We start from the raw sequence: 12,009 nt of genomic DNA, 5'->3' as shown, positions 1-12,009 counted from the left end.
AAAGCGATCCAAGTGAATCGACGAGAGGGAACAGAGTAAGATGGGAGAAAAAAAGGAGAGAGAGAGAGGATAAACGTTGAAGAACAAGGACGAGGAAAACCGACGACCCCGCTGTTTGCCTTTTATTAAACTCTTGTTAAACGCCGCCTTTCTTCGCACACACAATTGAATCGGCAAAACAGCGAAGATAATGCTTCGACCGAGTTGTACACGGCCGAGGGCCAGGCTCTTCTACGTGGAAGACTTACCGCAAACACCAGCTTCTTGTACACCCTGAAATGGACACCGTGTAATCCGGCTTTTTATACGGCAGTGCCGCATTGACCGGCTCCTCCAAGGCATGCACATCGGCTACTAGTGGCTAATAAATACTGTCGTCATCTCTCTCTCTCTCTCTCTCTCTCTCTCTCTCTCTCTCTCTCTCTCTCTCTCTCCCTATATGTTTCCGTTTGTTCGTGAAAAAGAACCCTGAAAACGATTCTTCAACGACCGTGAAAATCGCACGGCCCACCCTCTTCCTGCCGGCATCGTTCACCTCTAATGAAAATATTTGGATATTTCGAGCAAGATTGGCGTGACCCACGTTTCAAAGCGTGCCATTGTACGCCGTTGCTTCGAGAAGCTTGTAAGTAAGTACGTTTTTCATTCGAGCATGACTGGATTGGACACTATGAGGTATTTGATGCTTTCTGTGATTTTATTTGCAAGTTATGTGTATAACTATTATATTATATATTTGATGAATAGTATCGGATGCACGCGTTTATTATGCGTACTATTTGTCTATTTATATTTTGTATGTTTTATGTTTGATATTTCTTGTTTTATTTTCATTTAATCCATATACGTCTACCATCCTTTCGAAAAGATGATTGAACGATAAGTTCGTTATATAATATTTTGTGTTTTTCATGATACTATATACTATCTGGTAGTCTTTGAAATTATGCTCGTGTCATTGATAATTCTCTTCTAGTGGTCTTGGTAGTTTTTTCATTTGTACTGGTCCTTAAATAATTCACAATTTCGTCCAATTCCGATAGCATCGTATCGGTATGGTTTATCAAATCTTTCAAAATTATTTATGATAAATATGAATACATGAATGTATAATAATCGTCGAATTAAATTGTTTGCATTTCTCGAGACTATATACGATATGTAGTAAATATTATCATAATATCTTATCTTCTAATACCTTATGACAATAATTGCCTCAAACGTTTCATCAAACCTCGGTAAAATTTATTATTCAGCAATAGTATCCTCAGTTAATTGGTCCAATGAAAAATCTATAGATCATATCAATAAATTAAGCAATCAACATTATCGTACTGATACGACATCCGATTTTTTATTTAAACCATTTGGATCACGGAGTACAAAATATTATGATAGAAACGTTATAATTGTAACTTGAAATCAATTGAAAAAATCACTGATTTTAAGAAGCTTGTATCAAAGGAAAGTTCTAAAGCTCAAAGTATATTTTGTCTATTTTTGGCATCGACATGAATTTCACCAGATTTCCAAGTGCATCTAGCCTCCAGTAACGGCCGATTTAATTATCGTTATCCGTAACCCCTTCGATCTATTCGCATTTGTCATGTTCTTCAAAACAGTTTTAATTGCAGCTCGATAAGACCGGAAATCAAAGGTTATAAACAGCAAAATACCGACACAAAGTGGCACGAGATATCGTGGAATGCGTGTTGCAATTCATAGAATTGCAATGGGAGTCCGAGTTACGTATAGAATAAGCGCGTAATACATTTAATAACCCTTGCGCAGTTCGTCAACAATTTTTCTACCCATTCTTATTCCTTTCCTCTTTCAAATAAACTTTCCAATTTTATAGAGAAACCATCGATAACAAATTTCCGTACATTAAATTTGTTTTGAAATTGAAAAAAGGGGAATACGATTCAAGAACCATCGTTGAATTTATTATTAAACGATACCGGTAACGTCGATTATTATATTTGTAAGTTCGTTGAAAAATAAGTTACGGCACAGTCAATTTCTCGTTACGATTTTTCTTTTTTTTTTTTTTTTTACAATTACCACGATCGACAAAAGAAAGGACGGGAGAGACGGAAGCGTGGAAATCAAATGGAAGGAAGAAAGAAAAAAGAGAATATAGTTGTGCACAGTTTATAAACAATGTTTATTTTCTGCAATTTTACTTCTGTTCCATATCGTTTCGTTCTTTTTTCTTTCCCTGTTTTAATTCTCTTTTACAATCATAGGAGCAGCCTACATTTAACGTGATTGAAAAATCTTGCGCCATTGCGAATGTGAATGTTGAATATGTATACAGCACATATACATGTACATAACACACACATATATATATACACATACCTTTTCATTTCATTCTTATTTTACTTTACATAATGTATATCGAGGTAAAAACTAAGTACTCATAAAAAACGTAGATCAACATTTTTCTCTTTATTTTTATCAATTTTTTCTCTCTCGTTCTGGTGGGATATCGTTTATAAGGGCACATTATAGAACTCTCTATGTGTACATACATATACATATGCATGTGTTCTCTATACATATATTATATATACACATACATTTTACATACTTTCAAAGAGATATGACATCCGGATATCGCTTTCTTCGTTCAACTCAACTCAACAAAATTCCACAATATACCTGCGTGATTCTCTTCGTTCCCCTTCTTCTTGTCTTTCTTTCTTCTATTTTTCCTTTTCCTTCTTTCGCCCCCTATTGACTAGTGACACTGATAATTGACTAATAAATACTGAGCTGCTACGAGATTAAGGTATACAATGGATTGGAGGAGACAGCTAAGCTTCTTTTACACGAATCAAGCCACTACATTTTACGTAACTCAAATTCGTTTTGTATAGTCTTAATGTTATTTACTAGGAGACGATGGCACGTTGAATTGACGTAAGGAAAAAGAAGTAAAAAAGAACACGAGATAGGAAAAACCGTATGAAAGAAGAGGGAGTGTGTAATTAGGAATAATCGAAATAATCGTTGGAAATAGCAGCGAACTCGTACAGCGACTTAACGTACGTACCGAAGTTTAATCTGCAATGACAAATTTCAAGATATATATATATATATACATACGTAAATCTTTTTTTGGCATCGACGAGAAACAGAAGAACCAAAAGACTCGTAAACATCTCTAATCACTTCGACCTGTTTTCACATTATTTACACATATACATGTATGTATGTATACGTATATGTTTATATTTCTATATGGCATGAGTATAGTCGTTGAGATAGACGTCCGGGATATAAACAGGTCATCAAGTAATTAGAATCATTTTCACGTAGTATCATTGCTATTTTGTTTGTCAGCTTGGAAAACCTTTCGTTTCTGTTTCTTTTGCCATTTGTTTCTTTTTTATTTGTTTCTGGGGTATTTCCTCTGTCAATAATCTCATCTATCGAATTTCACGAATTCTTCTACATATAAAAATATACATATGTATATACGTAATAAATACTCGCTTCATACAATTTTGTTTCTTTTTTTTTTGAAGCGAATCTTCGTGTACGTTTATATAGCATTTTCTGAACTCTATGCGATAAAGGGAATATATTAACAGTACAATATATGCGTGTGAAGTTGAACACACGTGAGATTTAAATATACTGTTGGTGGAAGGGATATTGTGAAGTCATAAAGTAATGCTTAAATAGGGACGCGCCATAGCCATATTTTCTGGACGCTCATTCTAAGATGGAGCCATCTTAAATTCCAGATTGCAAACATTATTTATATATTTGTATTTAAAAGCTCTGCTTACAATCGTTCATTAAACCTACATGATTCGTTTATTAACTCTTATTGGTTTCTATTTTATAATAATTATTGTATTGATAAAAATTAAGCTACAACTACTTACACAGAAAGAACTAGTTACAACTTGCAACTTATCTATTCTTAAATCCCTTAGATCTTCTCAGATTTCTACATCGATGTTAAAAATTCGTATACTTTCAGGCATGATGAATTTTACGATCTCACCATATCTCTTCCACCCAGACTACCTATCGTTTCGACCATGAAATTCGAAGGAAATCCAATGACGATATATGAATGTAAACACGTGAAGGTACAGAAATTTAGAACTACATCTACAATCTCTTGAAAACGTCCTAATACCATGATCATTTCGCTGCTTGGCATCGATAGTGACACAACTCTAAAATTATACATTTTAAAGCATATTTTCAAATCATTTCAATGACATTGTAAAACTGACTTAACGCAAGATACGTCGGTATTCACGAAAGCGGTACAACCTTCCACTTGTAGCGTCATGAAACAACTGAAAATAGGCCAGTGTTATAAAACTAAGGGTTAGGTTGATAGCAACATACATAAATAACGATTTTGTCCTCTGACACAAAACTGAATTATAGAATTACAAATCTACCATTTTTTATGATAAAGCTAGAAACGTAACGCAGACCTTTTATTCGATAAAAGAAAATCTGAAACTTCTTGAGTTGTGTCACCGTTAGTGTGAAGCAGCGATTTGTTCCCCTTCGAATGAAATATAATTATGACGCGTACAAAAACTCACGTTCACTCTTTTGTATAGATGGAGTTCGTAGATGGAAAATGTAATACATTCAACAAAGTCTAGCTACTTATAAATCTGTGGTAATGAATCTGTTATTCATCCATGGATGAAAAAAGTAAGGTAGATCTTTGTTATATACATCAGTTCCTGATAAAAGGAGACGAGCTAATATTTTGTAGAAAAATTCACTATTGAATCTCTGTTTCAAAAATTCCATTTCATATTCTTTCAGCACTTTTCTTCTCTTGTGTCTGGCTTCGATTTAAACAAGGCCTATTATCGAAAACAATGTTTTGCATAAACTTTCGTTAGGTCAGTACCCACTGTATAATAATTACTTTATATGCATAGTAATTTTTATGATACTCTTTATAAAAAAATTCTTTCAGAACCCATCGATGTCTCATGCAAAACGCATTGAATTAATTAAGTGCTAAATGTTTTCTTTCTCATTATTGTAACACCTTTAATGAACATCTAGAAAGGATCGATCAGTTTTGAAAACATTCCACTAATATTAAAGAACGATTTTTCGATTTTCTTTTATCCCTTTTTCATGCCGTTCTTATTCCGTTCAGTCGAGTTCAATTTTCTTTCCTTAGTTTCACGTAGAAAACAGATAAACGCGTGGAATTAAAAATTCTGAATTTTTCTATTATTCTACTTAAAAACGTGTAAAAGTTGTCCATGTTTACTTTGATTCGTTTATCTTTAAGTGTATCGTTTCTCCCAATAATTTGTTTAACAGTATACGTTTGTATGTGTTGGTACATAATGTGTATATACATGCTGTGTTGTATGTTAATATGCGTCTAACATGTATGCGTACGTACAAAGTATGTACATTTCGTAAACCCCTTATCGCTAAGTTGTCGTACTTTATGTAGTTTATTATTGTTTATTGTGTATTACCCTTTCTCTTGTATGTGGACTTAAATTGGCACTGTTTCATCGTTTGATTTATAAAAGAAAAGAAGGAAAGATAAAATAATATTATTAGTCGATTAACCGTTAAACTTAAGAATTCCTTTTTTACAAGCGATATGCATACTAAAAGCGTATTCTCGCCTGTATTCATTCGTTCTCGAGTCGTCTTACCTATATCGATTGCATTTAATTTAACAGCTTGTAAACGTTATTGATATTCTCATTTTAAAAAAGTACATATTTGCATCAAAGAAGAAAAGAAAGATAGCTTTTATAAAAAAAAGGACAGATGTTTCATGATTCTATTTCAAAGAGAATTCTTTATAATCTTAACAAAATGAATGCGTTTCGCATAATTTCAATGGTATACAAAATACATGCCCAATATACATACAGCGAAATCGGCCACATCGACCTGATTTAAAAAACAGCAACATCCAACAAATCGATTTAAAATCTACAAATGGAAAACTGAAACCTATTATATTAGTCAATTATGATATTTTGAGCAGGCTACATATTCGAATACAATTTTTTGTATCCTCTCTTATCTCCTAATATGCTGACATACGTGGAACCATTTCTCCGTTACAATCATCTGTTTCGTGTCTCGGAAATTGGTAGCAAATATACAAATATTTAATAAAATCAGTTTTCGTTAAGTTATTACGATAATATTAAAATATATATCGAATATTTCCTGTGATACTTTTTGAGCGACGCGAACTTAGAAACTATGCATAGCTAAGTACCTATTATACGACTTTTGGTAAAACACGCTTTATCGAATCTACATTCAGGCTGATTATATCGCACAGCGTAATAATTGTTATGGTGAACATTAAATAAAAAAAGAAGAAGCCATCTTCACTCTTGAAACGAAGATTTAGCGACTGCACACGTAACATTCATCTTTTTTAAATTCTTTTTTTATAATGCAATTTGTTATGTTTTATCGGGGTAAAGCCATTTAACCGGTCACCGGAGAGATACATCGATTAAACATCGAAAACAGTCAATATAGAATGATTTGTTGGTTCCACATCAAAAAAGATCAGTTCTTCCATTTTTTTGGCTTGTATACATGCGTAAGTACGATAAGTTCTATTAAGTTAACTTGATACAATCGAATATGTTAAATAGAAGATCTCGAATACAATTTATCCAAGGGAAAAATTATTCATGTGACGCTTGACTTGTTTGATACATGACAATGATGCTTTCCACCATATTCTCGCAGCCGATACAACTTACGCGATGATTTTTTTTTTTATTTTAATTTTTTATTTTATTTTATTTTATCCACCTAGAGATTCCCTTTTTTCCTTCGCTCTTATTCTTCCCTCTCGCTTTTATTTGATCTTACTCTACGAGTACATCATATTAAGCCTGTGACATACAAAGTATGTATTTCTTGTCGAGGATACAGTCGATGTGATAACGAAGATTATTAGGGCGTCACCTAGGATTCTAACACTGTATTCGTCGGCATATACGACATTTCCATGGTAATTCCAGCGCTGCTACGTCGGTATCTAGAAGGAATCTCGGTGCTGTTGCGAGGCTTGCGTCTGCTCAAGTGTCTCTCTACCCACTTCAACATGGTCAACACGGAATCCGTACTCGGCAAACGTCTTTCTGCCGACGTACGGATTATATGCGACGACGCTACGCGGAAGGTAGCTGCCATACCTTTTAGCGCCTGCAGAGAATACATAATTATATAGATTATATAAGATATGACAATAGATCAAAATCAAAGAAAAAATGAACTTAATAGATGGATAAAAGTTTCAGGAAATGTAATATTGACCATATTAACTGTATAGAATTTATAAGTTTCAGGATATTTAATATTAACTATATAACTATATATAATTTTTATGTTTCAGGAAATCTAATATTGGCTGTATAACTATGTATAATTATGATATCTAGTATTATCTTTTTGTGGTAATCTGAAATCTTTTATTAACACGTTGATTGTTGATGACGTTACATTATCGTGGTGTGGTTACTTTCAAGTGCAAATGACACCACCACATCAGCGTCAAGCGCAACGGTTTTCGAATGACGTAGCAAATGTTGACGATTGCCATGGAAGGCCATGCGACTTCAACTTAACGATGAACGTGTTAAAGTATTAGATATAGTATATGTCCATTCTTCCTTTACTGTAGATTCGGTTATTGGGGAGTTCATACCTTCATTGCATCTTCATCTGTAACATCATCACCGGCATAAATAATCCTGATACGTTCGCTCCAATCTAAACCAAATGCCGTACGCAGGATGTAAATGGAAGCACGACCCTTATTCCATTCAACTGGTGGTCTAGCTTCAATGGCACAGTGCGCTGAACAGGCTTTGAAACCTGCTTGCTCGATGATTTTCTTTGCCTGATCAACCATCTGAGAACGTCCTTCCATTGGCGTTTCACGATAATGGAACGTCAGTAACGCTCCTTTGTTTTCTACCCAAGCTCCATCCTTGCAAAGCTAGATTCAATACACCAAATTAGTCGTTTAAAGTCGTAAGTAATTAGTTGTAATTAGTTGCAATTACAATTGTTGAAGATGTTACACGATACGTCCCTAGTACCTAATACTCAAAACTCTTAGAAATATTTTTTCTACTTTGCTTTTGTTACTATAATACAGAGATGTTATTGAAAAAGATACTTAATTGAAAGAACTGCTACAAGAATGCTAAGAAGGCAGCTCTATCTTTGACTAATTTGAATAAATCAAGAAAAATTAAATCAAAGTCAATCAAAATCAAATTACATCTTGAAACGTGCTGTAAGTGCACAGCCAAGAAGACATTCGTAATAATAAATTACGTTTTTGAATATAGAATCGTCTTCTTTCTTCTTCTTTCAATAAAGACAATCTAAGTATTGGAATTATCCCTTTATTGTCGTAAACTCTTCAATTATAATTATTACATTCTAATATAACTTCCTTTTTACATTTCTCATTATAATTCATTGCTCGCTTAAAAACAATATTATAATATCAGAAAATATTAAAATGCTCCAACAATTTTAATTGCAAGACGAATAACAAATATCTCAAAATACTATCGCTTTGGAAAAAATAATGAAAATCATACTCACTTGGTCTTGCAACGTTTGCATCAAGTTTGCCACCTTATCTTCCAACTCAGCAGGCATCGGATGAACAAACTTGCTACCGTCCGGATGCAAAATTTCCAATCCGTGATTTCCGGCGTACGTAATACCTTCTATACCAACCATCGACTTCACATTGTTCACGTTTCTGCCTGATATAATTGCTATATATACATCGGACATGTTCGATAGCCTTTGGAGAACGTTCTTCGTTTCCAAAGGTAAAATGGCAAGATCCGGATGAGTCGCAATAGGAGCTAAAGTACCATCGTAGTCCAGCAAGAGGGCCAATTTATGATTATCGCCGATATACCTAGGGGACATGTGTTATCACTGGAACGTTACCCGGCTTTCATCATGAGTCAGGTCGCATTCGCACGCGCGGGCCCGCCGTGTTCCAAAAGCATTCTCTGACTGAGCATAAACCTCTTCAAACAGTGTCGAACATAGACACACGTAATCCGCAGACTTGGAATTTTATTCAAGAACATTTTCATACTTCGTTCACAATGCATTAAATACATCACGATAACTTAATTAATTTTACAATAGGATAGATTTTTCAAGAACATTAATACAGATGGATACGGTTAATTAGGAAAATTGTTGCAAATGCTCTTGATTTTGAATAGTTGGAAGGTTGCATATGTATTTGTAATATATCATTGGTAATATCAAAGCACCTGGTGGTCAGCGTTCCCTACGCTGCGATGTACCCAAACTCATGCTCAATTTAATAAACAATTCAATCGACCGGATTTTTAATCAGTTTTTGTCGAAAGATGCATTCCATTGGGACCGTTCTGTTAACATAGCAAACTTGTGGTTTGTACTAGCATGCTCATCAGCAATCTGCACTCGTACATGAGATAAGCAAACTCTACCTATACACTTTGATGTATACAGTTTTTGTGTAGAAGATTTTTAGTAGAATATTGTGTATTTAAAGTGAGCTAAATTACGATATTTGTCATTAAAGTGCAGCAATCTTTTTAAATTTTGGTTTTAGTTTTTCTGCCCCCTTATTTATTCTTGTCTCGTGACTCAACAAATTAGGTTTTAATAAGTAACTACGAATCTACTTAATTTTGTGAGTAGCCATCAGTAAGTTTGTTTTGTAATAGTTTGCCCACACACATACATTAAAGTGCGATTAATTCATTTGGTATTCTCAATGTAATCAACAATTAATTCGATAGGAAATTTACATACATAGTGTTAATAATTTTAACACCTTAGAATAACTGGATTTTAATCGTACATTGGTTGATTGATTTTCGTATAAGCACATGCTCTGGTCGGGCCCAGTCATGCATGTCGTTGATCTCTAACAATACCTACTTGCTCAAGTAATCATCGAAATCATCCATGGTCACTGGTTGCATCGTGGTTGCACCTACAGAATCATGTTCCTCCAGCGATCCCATTACTTGCAGGAAGGACTTCATCCAATAATTGACATCGTTTATCCTTTCACGGCGTCTTAAGTGATTCATTCTTAATGTGCGTTCGTCTTCTGGCATGGTAAGCGCTCTGGAATGTATACAAAAATTAATTAAGAAGTTTAAAATCGAGCTCACAAATCATATTTATATGTTTGAAACTGTTTTGTTCTTTTTATTTGAACGTTTCTTGGACAAGAATTAAATACTTAAAGTCATTGAAAGCAGTAATATTTTTGCTTAAATGGTTAATTAATTTAAAAAAGTAACAATTAGTTGATTTGATGTAATAACATAATAATACAATATTAAAGCTTTAATGTTAACAGGAATATACAAAAATAGATTTATTATAGAAATATTAAATAGATTTGTTAGAATATACATACTTAAAAGAAAGACGATTTGCAATCAAAAACTTCAGAGTTACAATAGTAAATATTTAAATGATACTCCAAATTCAATTTGTATAAACATATTAATCGTACCTATGGATAACTTCAGCAGCTTCGTCTAATTCATAAGGATTACAGATCAAGGCTTCGTGCATCATCTCCCCAGCTCCAGCGAATGGAGAAACGATCAACACACCAGGTGGTGTGTTAATTTGACAAGCGACGAATTCCTTGGCGACCAAATTCATACCATCTCTAAGTGGTGTAACCAGAGCAACCGCAGCATCCCTATAAAATGCTGCCAATTCGTCCTGACTCACGCAACCATAAATGTAACGGATAGGAGACCAATTCGGTGTCGTAAATCGACCGTTTATGCGACCGATAAGTTGATCCATCTCAAGTTTCAAATCCTGATATTCACGTACGTCAGTTCGCGATGGTACAGCAATTTGAAGCATAGTAACCTAAACAGATATATCATTTCGTCGAGTAATTTGATAGGAAACTCATATATCTTTTTTTGCAATTTTCTTTTAGTATCTGATTAATTGAATAAGACAATTTAATAGCTATGTTTTAAACTAAATCTAGAATTATTTGATTTATAGTATTTTATCCTATCATTGAACACTGTTTGTGACCAATAAATTCTTATGTAAGTTTCTTCGTCACTATTTTTCTAAAAGACGGATAGGTCATAACAGATTAACCGTGTGACCTCTTTGGTAACTAGATCTAGCTGAGTTTTATTGACATTTTGCAATACACTCTACTTCAATTAAAACATATTTCAATAATTACAAAATGAATAAATAATACACCTTGAATATTTATTATGAAACATTGCAATAATCCAAAGTAGCTTTACTTAAATAAACGAAACATTTAGACATTAATCTTTCCGTTTTATTTTATTTCATGTGTAAGTACTTTGACCTCATATATGTACCTCCATAAATTACCATATATTAAAATGTAAATATAAGGGAAATGCGAATCTTGTATAATTTTATTATCGCGTTAATATAAATTATAATAATATCGTTACCTGTTCACGATGTTCTGGATGTTTTTCTAGCAACAGCTCAAAAGCCTTCAATCTGTTGACCAGACCCTTGGTATAATCAAGACGATCAACGCCCAATACAATTTTCTGATTGGTCAACATGACCTTGTTAGCACTCTCGGCTAACGAGACGAATCTATCGAATGGAATGCCAATGGGAAGTGGTCTCACACGAACAGTTCTTCCACCGTGCTCCACTAACAGATTCTTACGATCAACCCTGCACCCAAGACTTCTCTGGCAGCAGTCGACGAAGTTCAGACAATAGTCTTGAATGTGAAAACCAACCATGTCGCAACCTAAAACAGATACAAATAAATTTACATTCTTTGATTCGTAACAGTCAGTTTTCAAGATTTTGGCAAATACTTTATTATAACGTATAATCTAATTAAAATTCGTGAAATTTATATATTTGTATTCGGCTTTTAAGAAATAGAATTTAGTACTTTCAATT

The 12,009-nt window shown here is 33.7% G+C and overlaps 1 protein-coding gene and 1 long non-coding RNA gene across 4 annotated transcripts in view; one reads left to right on the top strand and one right to left on the bottom strand.

Annotated features, from left to right (window-relative positions):
• The first annotated feature begins 414 nt into the window (after window positions 1-414).
• LOC117213723 lies at window positions 415-1,752 on the top strand. The gene is made up of 2 exons (XR_004488717.1): window positions 415-629; window positions 1,635-1,752. It is a non-coding gene; the product is annotated as an uncharacterized LOC117213723 (long non-coding RNA).
• Window positions 1,753-3,419: 1,667 nt separating this feature from the next.
• The window catches only part of LOC117213711 (alpha,alpha-trehalose-phosphate synthase [UDP-forming]), a 39,737-nt gene continuing 31,147 nt past the window's right edge, over window positions 3,420-12,009 (bottom strand). For 2 of the 3 annotated variants that reach the window (XM_033459279.1, XM_033459277.1), the window contains exons 6-11: window positions 11,535-11,851; window positions 10,577-10,950; window positions 9,988-10,179; window positions 8,632-8,968; window positions 7,718-8,011; window positions 3,420-7,215 (exon numbers count right to left, since the gene is read on the bottom strand). In XM_033459279.1, the coding sequence (XP_033315170.1) occupies window positions 6,976-7,215; window positions 7,718-8,011; window positions 8,632-8,968; window positions 9,988-10,179; window positions 10,577-10,950; window positions 11,535-11,851 (1,754 nt within the window). In that variant the 3' untranslated portion in view covers window positions 3,420-6,975. The remainder of the gene's footprint in view (window positions 7,216-7,717; window positions 8,012-8,631; window positions 8,969-9,987; window positions 10,180-10,576; window positions 10,951-11,534; window positions 11,852-12,009) is intronic. The other variant, XM_033459278.1, reaches the window with a different exon arrangement.

The sequence above is a fragment of the Bombus bifarius genome, unplaced genomic scaffold (genome assembly GCF_011952205.1).
Source record: "Bombus bifarius isolate JDL3187 unplaced genomic scaffold, Bbif_JDL3187 scf7180000009125, whole genome shotgun sequence".
Lineage (NCBI taxonomy): Eukaryota > Metazoa > Arthropoda > Insecta > Hymenoptera > Apidae > Bombus > Bombus bifarius.
Note: the sequence above shows the minus strand (reverse complement) of the source record. Positions and strands in the feature narration are given on the sequence as shown.